The sequence below is a fragment of the Dendrobates tinctorius genome, unplaced genomic scaffold, assembly GCF_039654945.1.
Source record: "Dendrobates tinctorius isolate UK_male_01 unplaced genomic scaffold, ASM3965494v1 ptg000129l, whole genome shotgun sequence".
In the NCBI taxonomy this organism is placed as follows: Eukaryota; Metazoa; Chordata; class Amphibia; order Anura; family Dendrobatidae; genus Dendrobates; species Dendrobates tinctorius.
In genome coordinates, this window is record NW_027361797.1 from 43,868,955 (window position 1) to 43,886,628 (window position 17,674).

The 17,674-nt window shown below is 44.3% G+C and overlaps 1 protein-coding gene across 2 annotated transcripts in view; it reads right to left on the minus strand.

Moving 5' to 3' along the window:
- Positions 1 to 17,674, minus strand: part of LMTK2 (lemur tyrosine kinase 2) — a 75,424-nt gene that overhangs the window by 34,039 nt on the left and 23,711 nt on the right. Inside the window, exons 2-6 of one of the 2 annotated variants that reach the window (XM_073543060.1) lie at positions 13,154 to 13,275; positions 8,928 to 9,072; positions 8,205 to 8,387; positions 2,401 to 2,474; positions 228 to 346 (exon numbers count right to left, since the gene is read on the minus strand). In XM_073543060.1, coding sequence (XP_073399161.1) covers positions 228 to 346; positions 2,401 to 2,474; positions 8,205 to 8,387; positions 8,928 to 9,072; positions 13,154 to 13,275 — 643 coding nt within the window. The remainder of the gene's footprint in view (positions 1 to 227; positions 347 to 2,400; positions 2,475 to 8,204; positions 8,388 to 8,927; positions 9,073 to 13,153; positions 13,276 to 17,674) is intronic. The other variant, XM_073543061.1, reaches the window with a different exon arrangement.

Below are 17,674 nucleotides of genomic sequence, written 5' to 3' on the forward strand. Positions count from 1 at the left end.
GTCAGGTTTATGTTCTGAGCATACATAGGGAGATTTCCAGCATAAAACATCAGCACAGCCTGCACAAAGCTATCTAGCAGTTCTACGCTAGGAACACATTTATACTGCGCTCTACGTCAGGGAGTCAGTCTTAACCCCTGAAAAAAATGGAAGCGCTCTGGACTCTGTTTCAGCGGCATCTACACTCGTGTCCACCTAAAAAGACCCAATTCCAAAGTGTAATTTACCTATACGGCTCTCCATTTTTAATGAAGTGATCCTGCTCCTTTGCGCTCGCGCTGGCTCTCAGCTCTTTTACGATCACTCTTGCCACGCTGTTGTCTCTGAAAATCTCGCCCAACAAAACCTGAAAAGGATGGTAGGGTCAAGATTAAGTTATATGGTGAAGCACACAAAAAGGAAGCACTGAATTTCCTAGCAGATGAGGACAGCCATAAACAAATCTTAGGAAGAGACATCCAGCTCAGCTTTACACATTACATTCTGGGCTTTGATCATTGCGACGCTTTTAATCTACGAGTTTAATTCCCCTGTGGAGCCATCTCAGGATTTAGTGCGAAAACTGAAATTTGCTCATAAACATGCGACTCACACGTTTTATATTAACATTGTAATTAGGAGCCGTCTCATAAATTCCGTAAGTAGAATCAAAGCCGTCCTACTGTGACCTGATCCTGTAAAGGATGGCATAAAGCCTGCTGTAAGGCTGGCAGAGCAGCGCAATATTACATTTAATGCGATCCTACGGAACGGCTATTGATGTTAGAAGATGGGAATAAACCTTTGAAGTTACACAGATCCTGAGAATGAAGGGACCGGAAGTCCTTCATTATGAAGATCTAAGGTGGTGCCAGCAGAGGGACCCACCGGCCAGAGGAAAATAATAAATGGATATAGGTACGTGATGGGTTATCATACCAAGTAGTAGAGAATCACCTTTAAGAGGTAACTAAAGCTCAAAACACTGATATTTCTGAGCCTTTTTTCAGCTATAGATAAAAACACCAGAGAACAATGGGGTGGTAAAGGATGAAATGATCCTAGTATAGAGGTGCCTGCTCACCCGGCCGTGTTGTGTACGTCGGTAAGGCATATGGTAAAAGTCTCCAGTTCTCACACAAGGTCCACCAAACCACAGTATAAAACATATGCATGCAAAAAACTGGGGTAAGATGTGCTGCCGACAGATCAAGCAGGGAGCAGAACGCATTTTATTCCAAGACACCGTTTCAGGAATGGCTTGTTCTCGACACCAGGACCAATCTGATGAAGAACATATTCTCAAATCTGGAATAGCAGCTGCAAGTTTATTTTTATACTATACTTACATACATTTTATGCAGAGCCCTCACTTAGGCTAGCTTCACATTAGCGTTTTAGCGCTGCGTGCGCAATAGAAACGCATGGAAAAACGCATGTGTTTTGCATGCGTTGGCGTTTAGGTGCATGCGTTTTAAACAGTTTGTAGCCATGTTAACTCTTAAAACGCATGCGATTTCAAACGCAGGCGTGCACATGTCCATGCACACTCCTGCGTTCCTATAGACTGCAATGTGTTATTTTTGTGCATTCCGTGCGTTAGCATGCGTTTTTTTTACGCCGTTGGACGGACCCAAAAATGCAACAGGTTGCGTTGGGCGCGCCTAGGCGCACACTAAAAAAAAACAAAAAAACACATGAGCACGAAAACGCATACGTGCGCGTTCAAACACTAGACCATGCGCCCGCCATGTTAAACATAGGGGCGCATGCACGATGCGCTGCACTAAAAAACGCTAATGTGAAAACAGCCTTTGAAGCATTGATCGGTGGGAGTTGTGGTGCTCAGATCCCAAAGTCTCCCAACCAATCGGTTAATCCAAGGGACAGAAGAGTGGAGCTCATCATTGAGCATGAGTGGCAGCACACAGGTTTGATAGAAGTATTGGTTTGACCGATAGGCGAGGGGTCTTGCGACAAGAATGCCCCCAATAGCTGCCGATTAATACTACCAAGCAGTGTTCAAAAGCTTAGCCTATCCTGTAAGGTGATGCTATATGATACATATTCCTCCATGGACCAGGAGACAAGACACCTTCCCACTGGCATAAGAGAAGACCATAGGAAACCTTCCATTTGGCTGCTGTCAAGACAAATCGTACAGATGTCTTCGGCTCGATTCACACTTTTGTAGTCTGCTGGGGGCTTTGTCTAGAGCCCTCAAAAAAATTATTCAGACTACACTATATCAAGCATGGCACCGCAGGAAATTCTGCAAGTTTAACGGTTGAAGACTTTGCCTCGTTATACTCGATGGGAGGTGGCCAAGTGATTTTTTTCTAGCCTTCAGAACAGTGTGAAGCTCACCTAGAAGATTTCCTTACACTGTATTCCAACACAAGGTGGTGATATAAAGCATACCTTGCCAAAGGAGCCGTTCCCGATCTCCTGGATGTAGCTCAGGCTGTGGCGGGCTATTTGGAACTTGGATGCATCTACAGGGACAGAAAGATAGAAAATCCTCAGATACATACAGTACATAGAAGAGCGAGAACCGGATCAGACAGTGTCTCTGTACAAACTAAGAAAAAAACACCACAAATTGCTTGCATTTACAAATGTTTGATGTGTGGGAGAATAATGGCACGAAGAAAACGTGGAGTATGCAGCGGCGCACAACAGGACTCATTTAGAAAGATTGTACTGACTTGTGAAAATGAGGTGTGGGAAATTCCACCTCCACCACAGCGCAGGAGTTATAAGTGTGGGGTAAGCAGGCGGCACGTCTCATACCATAGCCAATACTAATAAGTAACCATCCTTCACGCCGTAAGCACCACAACTACTCCTGTCCAACACAGGAGAAGTCACTTGATTGTGGCAAATCAGCAATGCCAGGCACAGCCCATGTACGAGTGTGAGTGTGCATCTAAAGGCCGGTGGGGTAAGAATACTTAATTTAGTTATATGTGATTAGGAAAATATCAAGCATACCTACGTTTGTTTCTTTTCTCATTAATATGTTCATTTTGTATCATACATATTGACGATCTGTGGGGGTCTGTAGTTGGAGACCCTCACTGCTCAAAAAGCCTCTACAGCACGTGTTTAGGAAAGCAGAAACGCTCAACTCCCGCATGGTCACATACTTACCCATCTCAGTCAGATCCATGGCTCATTAAGGCGGAGATGGCCGCCACTGCGCTCTCCATTCACACGGGGCGCACGGCCGCCACTGCGCTCTCCATTCACACGGGGCGCACGGCCGCCACTGCGCTCTCCATTCACACGGGGCGCACGACCGCCACTGCGCTCTCCATTCACACGGGGCGCACGGCCGCCACTGCGCTCTCCATTCACACGGGGCGCACGGCCGCCACTGCGCTCTCCATTCACACAGGACGCACGGCCGCTATTGCGTGTCCCAGTCACACGGCCGCCATTGCGCTCTCCATTCACACGGGACGCACGGCCGCCATTGCGCTCTCCATTCACACGGGACGCACGGCCGCCACTGCGCTCTCCATTCACACGGGACGCACGGCCGCCACTGCGCTCTCCATTCACACGGGGCGCACGGCCGCCATTGCGCTCTCCATTCACACGGGACGCACGGCCGCTATTGCGTGTCCCAGTCACACGGCCGCCATTGCGCTCTCCATTCACACGGGACGCACGGCCGCCATTGCGCTCTCCATTCACACGGGACGCACGGCCGCCACTGCGCTCTCCATTCACACGGGACGCAAGGCCGCCACTGCGCTCTCCATTCACACGGGACGCAAGGCCGCCACTGCGCGCCCCAGTCACACAGGGAGCTGGTTCTCACGATTGGTTTCGGGCAGTAGTCTAAAATCTTAATAGGCGAGATCTAATACATACTCCGTTCCCAGATAAGTTGTGATTTAATGGAAATTCAATGGAAATTCCCTTTAAGAACACAACCTATTAGGGTTACCTGAGGACTGGACATGTGAACTGAAAGATCCCAGATTACCTACTTTAGCGCAAAGTACAAGAGGGCTATTCTCCACCTCTACCCCACTATCTAAATATCTACGGCTCATATCTGATCAGATTACAAAAGATTGTTTGGTTCTTTTTTTTTTTTCGTAAAGTGGTCATCAAAGGTTTGGAATTAGTATTAGATGTGATTCAGATGCCAACTCCGAAGCATTATTATTAGGTGACCACCTACAGGAGGCCATCTGTTGTCTGCAAAACACAGAGTCATAGGGCAAGGGTCAAAAGTGCTCCTGTCCCACTCCATCTGCAGGGCAGAAAGCATTCTCAAGGAGGAGAGCAGGATGTGAGGACTAAACAGGCAGGACCTCCCCGGCTGACACTGCTGCAAACTACAAGGGAAATGCGAGCTGTTCTGTTATATAGCTCATCCTGAAGAGCGGGACAGGGCACAATAATTTTTAGTCTGAAGACCAGATTGAACCAACCTCATGGGAAGCAATAAATCACCACAATACATTAATAAGTTCCATTATTAGGAGTGCTACCTATTAGAAGGCTAGAGTTGCGCTGTTTCTCTCCTGTTCACAGTCCAGAAAGGAAGAGATCACAGACTGCGCTTTCTCCATTGTAGGCCATGCGAGACACGTTCCTTCTCACCTAACCCACCATGACTACGGCGGTGTGCACACGGGCAGTATCTGCAGCAGAAAAACCTGCTGCAAATACAGAAGTGTCAGCAGGATAAAGGCAGCATAAAATTACATGCGGTTTTCCCATTCAATAGAACAGGTGAAAAATGGTGAAAGAATTGAGACGCTGCAAGTTTAAAACTGAAAAAAAAAGCAACGTGTGCATGAGACTTCAGGGATATCAATTGTTTTGCTGGTAACTTGTAAATCATTCAATTCTTGTGAGAAATTTGATCAGAAAAAAAATGTAAAGTATTTTAAGGCGTATTCCCATCTCCAAGCTCATATCCCATCATGTAGTAGGTATAATAATAGCAAATGCCTCCAATTAGAAATATAGTATAGTTCTTCTAATTAGTTATGACGCTTACCTCATGTGCAGGGCATTGCAGTAGCTTAGTTAGTGGTTGTACTCATGGCTAACTTGACTATGAGTTGTCGTAACCTTGGATACCCAAGTTACTGCAATGCCTTTGCACCATGGGGTACGTGACATAGCTAACCAGAAGAACTATACTACATTTCTAATTGGAGGTATCCACTATTACAGCTACTACATATTGGGATAGTATCTTGGAGATGGGAATACCTTTTCTATTTCTGCACATAGTCCATGGTAGCGCTCGCTCGTACATGACCATGTCTATTTCATTTACTCCTTTCCTAGTTGATAGTAATCAAATATCAAAGACTGACTGTCGCATCCAAACAGAAAAACAGGTGTGAACAGGTGCAAGCTAGAAGAGCCACTTCCATATGTAACAAAGCCGCACTCTAACGCTATAGTATGGAAACATGGAATACATGAAATTGGAGTTGCCTTGCTGCTCTAGAACACAGATTAAAATGAAGATACTTCATGCATAAATTGGCCGATTCATGTGTGTCCAACAGCCGTGACAAGGAGACCTTCTTAGGCTAGATTCACGCTAGCGTATTTTACATGCAGCGCACAGCGCCGCTAAGCCCTGCCCCCTGCCCGGTCATCTCCTCCTATCATCGCACACGGCCGCATGCGATCTGCGCACCCTATCTTTAGCATAGGGTGCGCAGACTGTGCGCTGGCCGTTCACTAGTAGGATTTTTGTGTGCGCACTTTTGAAGGAGCGCCGAGCGCGCCAAAATGCAACATGGTGCGTTCGGCACACCTTCAAAAGTGTGCAGCGCACGCAAAAATCCTACTAGCGCACGGTCTGCGCACAATATGCTAAAGATAGGGTGCGCAGATCGCATGCGGCCGTGTGCGATAGTAGGAGGAGATGACCGGACGGGGCGGGGCTTAGCGGCGCTGTGCGCTGCATGTAACATACGCTAGTGTGAAACTAGCCTTGGCTGGGAACCTAACCCAATATGATCTCTCCTGGGCTGAATAGCCAACAATTATAAAGGATAGGCAGGATCAAGCGGTGACCAAAACTGCCATAGGCTGATGTCGGGTGGACTTCTTGGTCAGAGCCTATGTATACAAATATCAAAGTCTGACAGTCCCTTCCAAACAGAAAAACAAGTGTGAACAGGTGCAAGCCAAGAGTAGCCACCTCCATATACAACTAAAATTAAACCTGCACTCTAACGTTATACTATGCAAACAGACTATGGCGGTTTTAATTACAGCTAGATCCTATATAACCATATAATTATAGAACATTCAGCCCAGGAGAAGCATATTAGGTTACCAGCAAAGGTGGGTCGCCTTGTCGTTGGCTGTTGGGCACACATGAATTGGCAGATTTATGCGCCAAGTATCTTCATTTTATCCTATTTTCTAGAGTAGAAATGAAAAACCAATTTCATATTTCCCATGTTTGCATGCTATAGTGTTACAGGGTGCAGCTGTAACTTGATAGTAGATGGCATGTCCACACGCAGCTAAATTTTTTTCTGCAGCCAAAATAGATGGGGTTAAAAATGCCTGCTTTTCAGCGTTTTGTTTTTGGATTTCATGTGTGCTTTGTACAAAATGCATGTTTAGTAAACTTCCTTTTATGCAAAGAAGCTGCAAATAACGCTGCGGTGTTTATTTTTTTACAGCGCCGTTTCATTTTCTCAGGGTGAAAAAATGCTGCTCAGCTCCATTATCTATACAGTGGCCTCAGCCAGGCACTGCTTAGCTGCCAGCCAGTCACTGGCAGTATAAGCAAACCTCACTGCCAAGGCGAGCGACTGGCGAATGATGGCCGGGACGGTCACTTTAGTAAGACGCGGAGACCACCGAAGGGGCAGCAGGTTCAAGTGATCAATAATTATTTCACTATTGTACATCCACTTACAAATACACAATTTTTGGAAAAAAATAATTCCCCCCCCCCCCCCCCAAAAAAAAAAACAAACAAAAAACCCCTCCAAACTCAGAAGGCAAAGTCTGAATGATTCCAGCGATATTTTGCTTTTTTTAAAACTTTCTCCAGTGGATTGTGTAGCGTGCTGTCATTAAAGGGAAAATGCAGCAAATCGTGCTCTGCGGCGTCTCTCTGAGCCGATCTAATCCAGCTCTGTTACCAGCGATGCCCGTTACCCAGTCAGTGAGGGCTGGAGGGGATTAGATGTGACAAATGTCATACTTCATAAAGAAAACCTTCACTTCCTTAGGAAGAGCGAATAAAAATAATGGAGACTGAAGTAATCTGGGTCATCCGCACTCCCCAGTTGTAGCGAGAGATGAATCTTACCATTACCTCTCATTCTGCTTCAATACCCCAACAAATCTGGAACAAATCTGGGCACCGCGCGCCCCACAGGGGAGTTCTCCACTACATTTAATTAATTGGTTTTAAAATGGGTCATAGCGGTATTAAAAATTCTAAAACAAACAAAAAAATCAAAAACGCCTCTACAGGACTCCATCAGTGGGACTCATGTGACTGCTGCAGCCAATCAGGGGCACAGACTGACTGCAGTGGTCACGCTGTGCTTGGCTGCAGCGGTCACCTGACATTCAGTGAAAGAAAATTAAAAAAAAGCGCAATGTAAACTGACCTGCAGTAAAGATTTCTAGTCCACAACACGTCAATTTCTCTTGCGAGTATACCGAGTTTTCTGTGCAAATTTTGCCCAAAGCCTTACATTAGATGCAAAAAATAGCGCACGAGATTTGTTAGAGCATTTCCATGGCATTAAAGCATCAAAACGGCGTGTAATCTGTACATGACCGGATCAACGTTTTGTCAAAGCCAAATAGTAAAATGCATCAAACACAGCAGCTTTATTTAAAACATAACATGGCAGAAAGATGTAGAAATGCAGCGTCAAAAAAGGATGTAAAAAATTCCTGTAGATACCCTGCATCTATTGCAGTTGGACTAAAATTATTATGATCATTTTGAACAGATAACTACAAGGAAAAATCGCTTTCAACAAAAATCAAGGGTACTAAGCAGTACAAGGATAGCGCCGTAGTAAAAAGAGTACAATGAGGGCATAACCACAGAACTCCAGCGTCCTGTGTTCTTTATTCACCTGTATGCTCAAAGAACATTTGAAGTGTTTTTTTTTTCTTCTTCAATTGGTGTCAAATGGGTTGTCCTCATTCAAGAAACTTTTTTCACCAAAATTTTTAAGCGTCTTATATACCTTGCCTGGGTCCAGCATTGATTATCATTTGCTGCTCTCTGTCTCTATTTGCGAAGCTGAAGACAATGGAGGACCCGCGGCTCAGTCTTGAGCTCAGCGGCATATCCTCAGCTGCTAAACTGTTATTGGCGGCAGCTGTCGATGTAACGTCAGCACTGCAGCCAACGATACTCCGCGATGGACCTGGACAAGGGGACATTAAAAAAAAAAAAGTGGACAACCTCTTTAAACACCTTCACTACCTGTCCATCCCTGGAGCTCATTGACCGGAAAGTCATAGGCAGAAGTGGAGAATGTGGTTTATCAAAAGAGAAGCAGCTGATCGGCACCGCTGACACCTCCGGGCATAATACTACGCAGGAGCCGCAGCCAGTAAACCACCCGAACATTGCAGGTGCTCATTCACATGAAAAAAAAAAAAAAACAACCGAGATGCAATTCTCACCGGGTAAAATTGCAAACCTTTATTGGAACATCTTCGACGGGAGAAGAGGAGCTAGAGAACAGGAGTGACGACAATCGTCGTCGCTCCCTAGCTCCTGTCGAAGATGCTCCAATAAGGGTTTGCAATTTTACCCGGTGAGTGCCATTCATCTCTTCTTGTGATTTGCACCAGAAGTGGAGAATGTGCACAAATCTTGTGGAAAGATATGATGTTTGAACACCTGGAATAGATGTGAGCAAAGTAATACAATAAAATTAGGAGCAGATCCCATGCCTGACCTTGTGGAGTTTGCAGCTGTGCTGGAACAGACAAAGAGACCGTCGGGACTGTTAAGGTAAAAACATCTGCAGGAGACTGGTTGGATGGCGTGTCTTCTGCCGGAGGGGTAAACTCAATTTCATCGTCAAAATGATCTTCAAACTCCTACAATGAAAATATAAAAGCTTTGATAAGAGAGAGTGAAGACGAATAAGGGTAGCAGGAGGCAGCACAATGACTCATCTTAAAGAGGATCTGTCACCACTTAGCACAACACTAACTTTTTTTTTTTTTTTACAACTCTATACACTGGTATTTTTCCTGAACATTTAGGAATAAATCAGGCAAAGAGGGCATATTCCTACACAGCGAGAATGGCAGACTGGACAATGGCAGACTCCACTGGGAGACGGCACTAGCTGGGAACACCCAGGTGTCAATATATTCATAAATTTCTGAGAACAGAGAAACACCACAACACAGTTTTAATAAAAGGTTACAAAATTGTTCCATGATGAAAAAAACCATGATAAAGACATCTGGGACGCTGACCGGTCCTCTAAGGGTATTCCCACATGCTTAAAGGGAACCTGTCAGCAGGACTGTGCACAGTAACCTACAGACAGTGTCAGGTCGGCACAGTTGTACTGTTTAAAATGATGCCTGGTGAGGAAAGCCGTCTTATGGTTGTTCCTTAATCTTTATTTTCAGTTTTGTGTTAATGATATGCTCGTGTCCTAAGGTGGGGTTCATGTATGTGGTGCTCTGATTAGACATCCATAATGCAGACTGCTGACAGGTCGCTGCTCCCTCACGGACCTGTCCCATAGTTTGCATAAGGAATATCTGTATACAGTCATGGCCAAAAGTATTGACACCCCTGCAATTCTGTCAGATAATACTCAGTTTCTTCCTGAAAATGATTGCAAACACAAATTCTTTGGTATTATTATCTTCATTTAATTTGTCTTAAATGAAAAAACACAAAAAGAATTGTCCTAAAGCCAAATTGGATATAATTCCACACCAAACATAACAAAGAGGGTGGACAAAAGTATTGGCACTGTTCGAAAAATCATGTGATGCTTCTCTAATTTGTGTAATTAACAGCACCTATAACTTACCTGTGGCACCTAACAGGTGTTGGCAATAATTAAATCACACTTGCAGCCAGTTGACATGGATTAAAGTTGACTCAACCTCTGTCCTGTGTCCTTGTGTGTACCACATTGAGCATGGAGAAAAGAAAGAAGACCAAAGAACTGTCTGAGGACTTCAGAAACCAAATTATGAGGAAGCATGAGCAATATCAAGGCTACAAGTCCATCTCCAAAGACCTGAATGTTCCTGTGTCTACCGTGCGCAGTGTCATCAAGAAGTTTAAAGCCCATGGCACTGTGGCCAACCTCTCTAGATGTGGCCAGAAAAGAAAAATTGACAAGAGATTTCAATGCAAGATTGTGCGGATGTTGGATAAAGAACCTCCACTAACATCCAAACAAGTTCAAGCTGCCCTGCAGTCCGAGGGTACAACGGTGTCAACCCGTACTATCCGTCGGCATCTGAATGAAAAGGGACTGTATGGTAGGAGACCCAGGAAGACTTCACTTCTTACCCAGAGACATAAAAAAGCCAGGCTGGAGTTTGCCAAAACTTACCTGAAAAAGCCTAAAACATTTTGGAAGAATGTTCTCTGGTCAGATGAGACAAAAGTAGAGCTTTTAGGGCAAAAGCATCAACATAGAGTTTACAGGAGAAAAAAGAGGCATTCAAAGAAAAGAACACGGTCCCTACAGTCAAACATGGCGGAGGTTCCCTGATGTTTTGGGGTTGCTTTGCTGCCTCTGGCACTGGACTGCTTGACCGTGTGCATGGCATTATGAAGTCAGAAGACTACCAACAAATTTTGCAGCATAATGTAGGGCCCAGTGTGAGAAAGCTGGGTCTTCCTCAGAGGTCATGGGTCTTCCAGCAGGACAATAACCCAAAACACACTTCAAAAAGCACTAGAAAATGGTTTGAGAGAAAGCACTGGAGACTTCTAAGGTGGCCAGCAATGAGTCCAGACCTGAATCCCATAGAACACCTGTGGAAAGATCTAAAAATGGCAGTTTGGAGAAGGCACCCTTCAAATATCAGGGACCTGGAGTAGTTTGCCAAAGAAGAATGGTCTAAAATTCCAGCAGAGCATTGTAAGAAACTCATTGATGGTTACCAGAAGCAGTTGGTCGCAGTTATTTTGGCTAAAGGTTGTGCAACCAAGTATTAGGCTGAGGGTGCCAATACTTTTGTCTGGCCCATTTTTGGAGTTTTGTGTGAAATGATCAATGTTTTGCTTTTTGATTCATTCTCTTTTGTGTTTTTTCATTTAAGACAAATTAAATGAAGATAATAATACCAAAGAATTTGTGTTTGCAATCATTTTCAGGAAGAAACGGAATATTATCTGACAGAATTGCAGGGGTGTCAATACTTTTGGCCATGACTGTATAATAAAAAACAAAAAACAAAAAAAAAAAAACCCTTCTGCAGGCAGGTGCCAGCTGTTGCACCTGCTCTGCAGCAAAATCGCATGTTTTGTATGCCAATAACACTTTCAGGTGATTCAGCTAGAGGAATAAAAAAAAAAAAAAAAAAAATCAATTTGAAAATTGCGCCTGCCGCACCTCTGCAGTAGCTGCTATCCGTGTCTGCTGCTGATCCGATAGCCGCTACTGTGCAGGCGTGGGCAGCGCCATTTTGGAGGAGGAATTTTCTTCTTCTCCCATAAGATGGCGCTGCCGGCACATGCGCAGCAGCAGCTATCGGATCAGCAGCAGACACGGACAACAGCTACTGCAGAGGTGCGGCAGGCGCAATTTTCAAATTGATTTTTTCTCCCTCTAGCTGAATCACCTGAAAAAAAAAAAAAAATATATATTACTGGCACACAAAACATGCGATTTGGCTGCAAAGCAGGTGCAACAGCTGGCACCTGCAGAAGGGTTTTTTTTTTTTTTTTTTTAAAGTATATACAGATATTCCTTGTGCCATAAATAAAACATGGGGCTATGGTGCTCTGCCCCATACTTTGAAATCTGCTGTTTCCGTTTCCATATATAAGCAACTGATTGGTGGGGGTGCCCACTGATCTCATAATTCATTTTCCTAAGGAATGTCAATGACAGTTAAGCACAACTCCTCTGAAAAGGCTGCCAGACACCTCTCACATCCTCATTTGTACACAAGTGACGTTGAGGACTTGCCAAGACACAGGACAGGGAGGAATACCGAACAATCATGTACAAGTATGTGCTGATAATATCTCAAGTGCCAGACAACCCTTTCAACATAGCAGTAAGAAGATATATATAAAAAAAAACAAAAAAAAAAAAACAAAAACACCAAAGGAAAAAGAAATCCATATATTCTTGAGAATGGAAGGCATATTTAATAAGAGGTAAAGGGAAAAGCTACAATTTTACCAGTTTAATAAGAGGACACATCCTTTAAGCAGCAAAAAAAAAAAAACAAACAAAACACCACTATGTGCCTGCAATGTATGGAAGGTAGATAGATCTATCTATCTCCATCAGCACATGATATTCTGTGATGGCAAATATCCTAGAAAGGGCAGTGATTGAAGTCTGGCATCATCACGCCCCTATATGACCGATCCTATCTAAATACAAGGCTTCCTGTCCACATCAACATTCACTGACATTTCATGAGTCAGCGGAGGGTGTGGGATAGCAATATTTGTCAAGACAGTACAGTGAAATCCATTGTGTTTCAAGCTGACTAAATGCCAAAATTCCTCCCTGGAATGTAACCTGACTGGATGTGAGCAGAAATAGAAAAGGAAGAGTGCCATTCCCCAAAATCATTACGCGGTACAAGCAGACATCACACAATTAGCCCATCAGTCAGCAGATGTGTATGTGTGTGTGAGAAAGGACAGGACCGTGCAGATGTGACTCATTACTGGAGAGCAGAGCTGCGTTACCAGCAGCCGGGAGATCTCGCTAAACCAGCAATTCGTGCTCAGATATTCATCACCGAGACTGGATAATGTTATTTGCATCCCAGTTTTTCAACTTGTACGTTTGGAGGCTGAACAAGGTCACCCGCATGTACGGAAACCTCTCGGCAATGTTTGCTTGCTATAAACAAAGGAATGACACAGTTCCTAGTGCAGATAGCAAACCACGCATACCTCCAAGCAAAAACATCTTGATAAAAGATTACGGTGCTGGTATCGTCTCACCTTGAAATCTATTTCGGTCTCTTTGCAGCAGGATATACAGCTTATGAGCAGCACAACCAAGGCGACGAAACTGCAGACAGACAGCAGCACCAGGGACACCGGGACATCACTGCTTGTAACATCTAAGAGGAAGAAAGCAAATCACTGTTAGATATACACAGACCGGCGGCCGGTACATCACTATGAAACTAATCATACTGCGTGTATTGGCCTAATGATCTCCAGCGAAAGGGACTTCAGAAAATGACTTTAGGCCTCAGTTGTCTGTTCCGTTTTTCACAGTTCAAACATTTATTGTAGTCTATGGGTCTACAAAGCCGCAGGACCAAGACCAAACCATACCCATTTAAGTCTATGGAAATCACGGACATCACACAGACACCACTTTGCTTTTCGGTCAGCATTGTAATGGGGAGGAGAAGCTTTACAATTGTTTTTTTTTCAAACATTGGTGGTAAAAAAAACAGATACAGCCCAAACACTGATTAAAATTGAACTTCACTAATGTCTGAACCAGACATAAGTTAGTACATTAACCCCCTGATTTCAGCCTATGACATGTCAGTGTCAGGGGGAGGGCTTGTCTCTGCCTGCCGCATTCTCTTCTGGGGGTACATGTACACGCTCCCCAATTGGCAGCGCTTTGGACGCAGCACATTTCCACTGCATCCAAAGTACTGCCGGCTTTTGAATGCAGGCGATTCCGCATGTGACGACTGAACGGTGCAGATTCACCGCGTTCTATACATAGTACAGGTGAGATCTATCTTGCGGAGGCTCGCATCTCCACAAGGTAAATAGACATGCTGTGATCTGGACAGACGCGCCGCATGTCCATCTCCGTGGGTGTCAGTACACACATAGTGGACATGGGATTTCTTGAAATCCCATCCACTACGCTGTAACATCGGAATGCTGCGGATGTACGCAGCGCCCAACCCGCAGAGTTTGACAGTGGGAACATACCCTTACAGTGCGCTCTTGCCTGCTGATCACTTCTAATTAGAAGTGGCGAAGAAACGCACTGTCAGTGTGCACCAAAAAGAACATTGCACAGTAAGAAGGGAGCTTGTACTGAGCATATGTGAGAACTGACAACCAACACAGGCTTAGTAGAGCAGGGAAAAGCCCAGCCTCTGAAATAGATCACTTCGTTTGAGGTTGGGAACAGAGGCTGCAGAAGAGACGAGCAGCCTCTACCTCCTCAAGTTGCCCCGTGTGAGAATCCCAGAATGCACTCGGAATTCTGAAACAAATCATCAAAACGCAAATAATTAATAAAATAAAGCCATTAGATTAGAGAGGGAAGGGTCTGGACTTATATTCGTTCTGGACCACCCCTGTCAAGAAGAACGCTTGAAGTTTTTATCCTCTTAATATATTGCAACCATCATATTAGATGGTATAATAAAATACTGTAGTCTCTGTTACGTTTTGTTTCACATGGGGAATTATTAGCAGTAAGTGAAAGGAGACCCTGGAACTCACATTAATTATTGCTTGGTTTAATTGAAATCCACACTAGTCTCCTTTCGTTTAATCATATTATATGGCACTGTGTGTTTCCAATTGCTCATTTTGCCTTTCTGCCCAGCTAATTGTTTTCTGCTCCACGTAGAAATCGGAAGTCTCCTGTCCCTGCATTTAGGACCCCTCTTCACCTCCTGAACCAGCAGCTCCCTCCTGACCCATGCCAGGGACCTTCATTTATTTCCGTGCTGTCAAATTCTCATAGCCAGGAGTTTTCACAATTTTCCATCAGAGGTGCATGAGGCTTATTTGTGTGACAAGATCTACTCTTCACTGGTGTCATTTTGTGGTACATGTGACTTTGTCATTGCTTTTTATTACTCTTTGGAATGAAAAAACGAGAAAAAAAAATCCCAGCAATTCTCGATTTTATTTTTTTAACCCCTCAAGGACGTAGCCAGCTTTTGTTTTTACTTTTGCATTCCCCCCCCCCCCCCCCTTTTTCAAAAAGCCATAATTGTTTTTTTTTCTCCCATTAACATAGCCACAGGAGGGCTTTTCTTTGCAGGACAAGTAACACAATGGAAGTAAAGGAAAAAATGAAATGGAGACAATATGGATTATAAAATTATAATATCTGTCTAGCTGGCTGCAATTGTGCACCCAGGGTCCCTGGTTTGGGCAGCATGAATAAATAAAAGGAATTCATTAAAAATTTAAAAAATTCCTTACATAAAAAAGGAAATCTATGCGTGTTTGGAATCACCAGAATCATACTCCTGGGTGTTGCTCAAAACGCAACAGCAGTAAGACCGCTATGACACAATGAAGTCTCGTTATACGGCTACTCAACTTTTGACAATTCTCAAACTCTAGCTCAGTTATTTACAGGTGGATTCTGCGGCACGTGTCATAGTACAACCGAGAAGACAGAGGCCGCCATGATGGTCATCACTACATTATTAATGATGGCTCCTGTGCCGGGAGATCACTTGTCAGGAATTTGACTTCAATCCTTCTTGTTACGCAATTTGGGTCATACCTACATTCTGTATTCCCGATAACGCAGTAACGCTTGGCTCTGGTAAGACATAAGACCTAAACCTGCTAATGACTACATCCGAGCTTCCCCTGCGCACACAGAAGCTGCCGCTTGCACCCACGTTATCTGGTTTCTCCGTCTGTATGTAGCACTAGGAATCATGATTCCACACGTAGAATATACAGAAGCAATGATAAAAATCAGCACTTTCCTGCCAGGTCGTCCTCTAAATATAGCATGTGTTCTTGTGGTTTGCCAAGATGCTCACCACTCAGATGCTATTTATTGTCAGAGCTGGTGGGAGAGAAGAGCCGGAGCTGCTGCCGGGTCAGTGAGGAGGGCTTCTTACATCAGAGTTTCCGGCTCTTGCCTTTCATCCAAGATTTCTCTCGTCTTGTACTTAGAGGAGGGAGTTCTCCATACACCCCAGCAAGCTGTAACCACGCTCTAAGGATCCAGAGTGGATCAAAATGGCAGAGAAGACTTCTATTTTGTGCAACCTACTTCACAAGAATAAATCCCGAGTATATACCTTTGAGTTGCTTATTTCTGCGCTGCCATTAAAAGCAACAATATGTAAAACCTTTGCTGTGATGGCAAAGGAGAAGCAGCGTGCCCATCACACACAAGAGTGTCCATGTCCTGCAGGTGCAGGGACATCAGGATAACAATGATGCAGGGGCAGAATAGCGTCGGGCGTTTTAGTGGCTGCTGCGGAGCTCATTCAATGGAAGATAAAGTGCAGCACTCGTCTGCAGCCGCAAGGGGTTGCTGTGCGTCACTTCGTTATAGCGGCTGTCAGAGCAGTTTTTGGCTGACTGGTGGGTGCGGTGGGCATTGGACCTCCACCAATCTCATACTGATGAGTTATCGAGTGGATTTGTCATTAATAATTACACTCCGCGAACCCCCATAAGTGCATTCTCCCCTCTGGATCAAAGCAATAGACCCTGGCTACTCAGACAGCTGTGCTAGTCCCAGTTCGGTGAAACACTGACTATTGTCCATAGCCACCAGTGATACCTGCAGTTTTGGTGCACACGATCTGTGCAGTCTCTTCTCCAGAGATATGCTGGCTGGTCCATCTCCAGCTGCAACACACAGACTGTTCAGCTTCCCCAGCTGACCAAGGTAAACACCTAGCCTGGTTATAGGCAGAGCCAGGCAGGCACATCTAATCAGAAGCTGCGGTGATAGGATTTAATCCTAGCCTAACTGGCTTTCCTACAGCACACAAAAATATATATTTATATTTAAGTGTATTACACACCTTGAGCAACAGAAAAAAGTCCATAATCAAGAAGGGCATGAATAAGAGGATAATGCTGTCATTGTTTGGGAAAATCAAGTTTCCAGTGTGTGGTTATCTTTTCCCAACAACCTGACTGCACCACAGAGTGAACTATAAAGGGACTCTTTGGGGTGTGAATTACCACCTGGAGAACCTTCCTTCCAAAAGAAAAGAGGTCAGAATTCCCCAAGTCCAACCCTGTAGTGTTTGACAAAGGTAGCCAGCGTGGACCAAATAGTTGCCCTACAGATTTGGTCAATACGGAGGAATTAGCAATAGTCCTAGCACATTGTGATCTGATAGCCTGAGGACTATCCTGACCACTTGAGGAGCATACCAAGAATATGGCAGAGCTAACCCACCTAGACAAAAAAAGATCCCTTAGTGGCTGCTTTCCACTTCCTAGCACCCTTAAATAATGCAAATAGGCAGTGTTCCTATGCTACTGTCCTCGAGGCCCACCAAAAGATCATGAGGGTATCACATGTGCAATACTAAAGAAATCATGGAAATGATCTGATGGGCCTTGAAGATTGCAGCTGAAGGACACAGTGTTCGAATATTTCCTCCAAAAAAGAAATAGCTCCTAGATAGTGGCAGAAAAACAACTCTGGGTCCCAACAAAGAATGTTAAACCCTTCTACCTGCCCAGGCTTAAAGTCCTCACACACAAAAAAAAAAAAAAAAAAAAAAAAAAAAAAAAAAAGGAAGAACAATT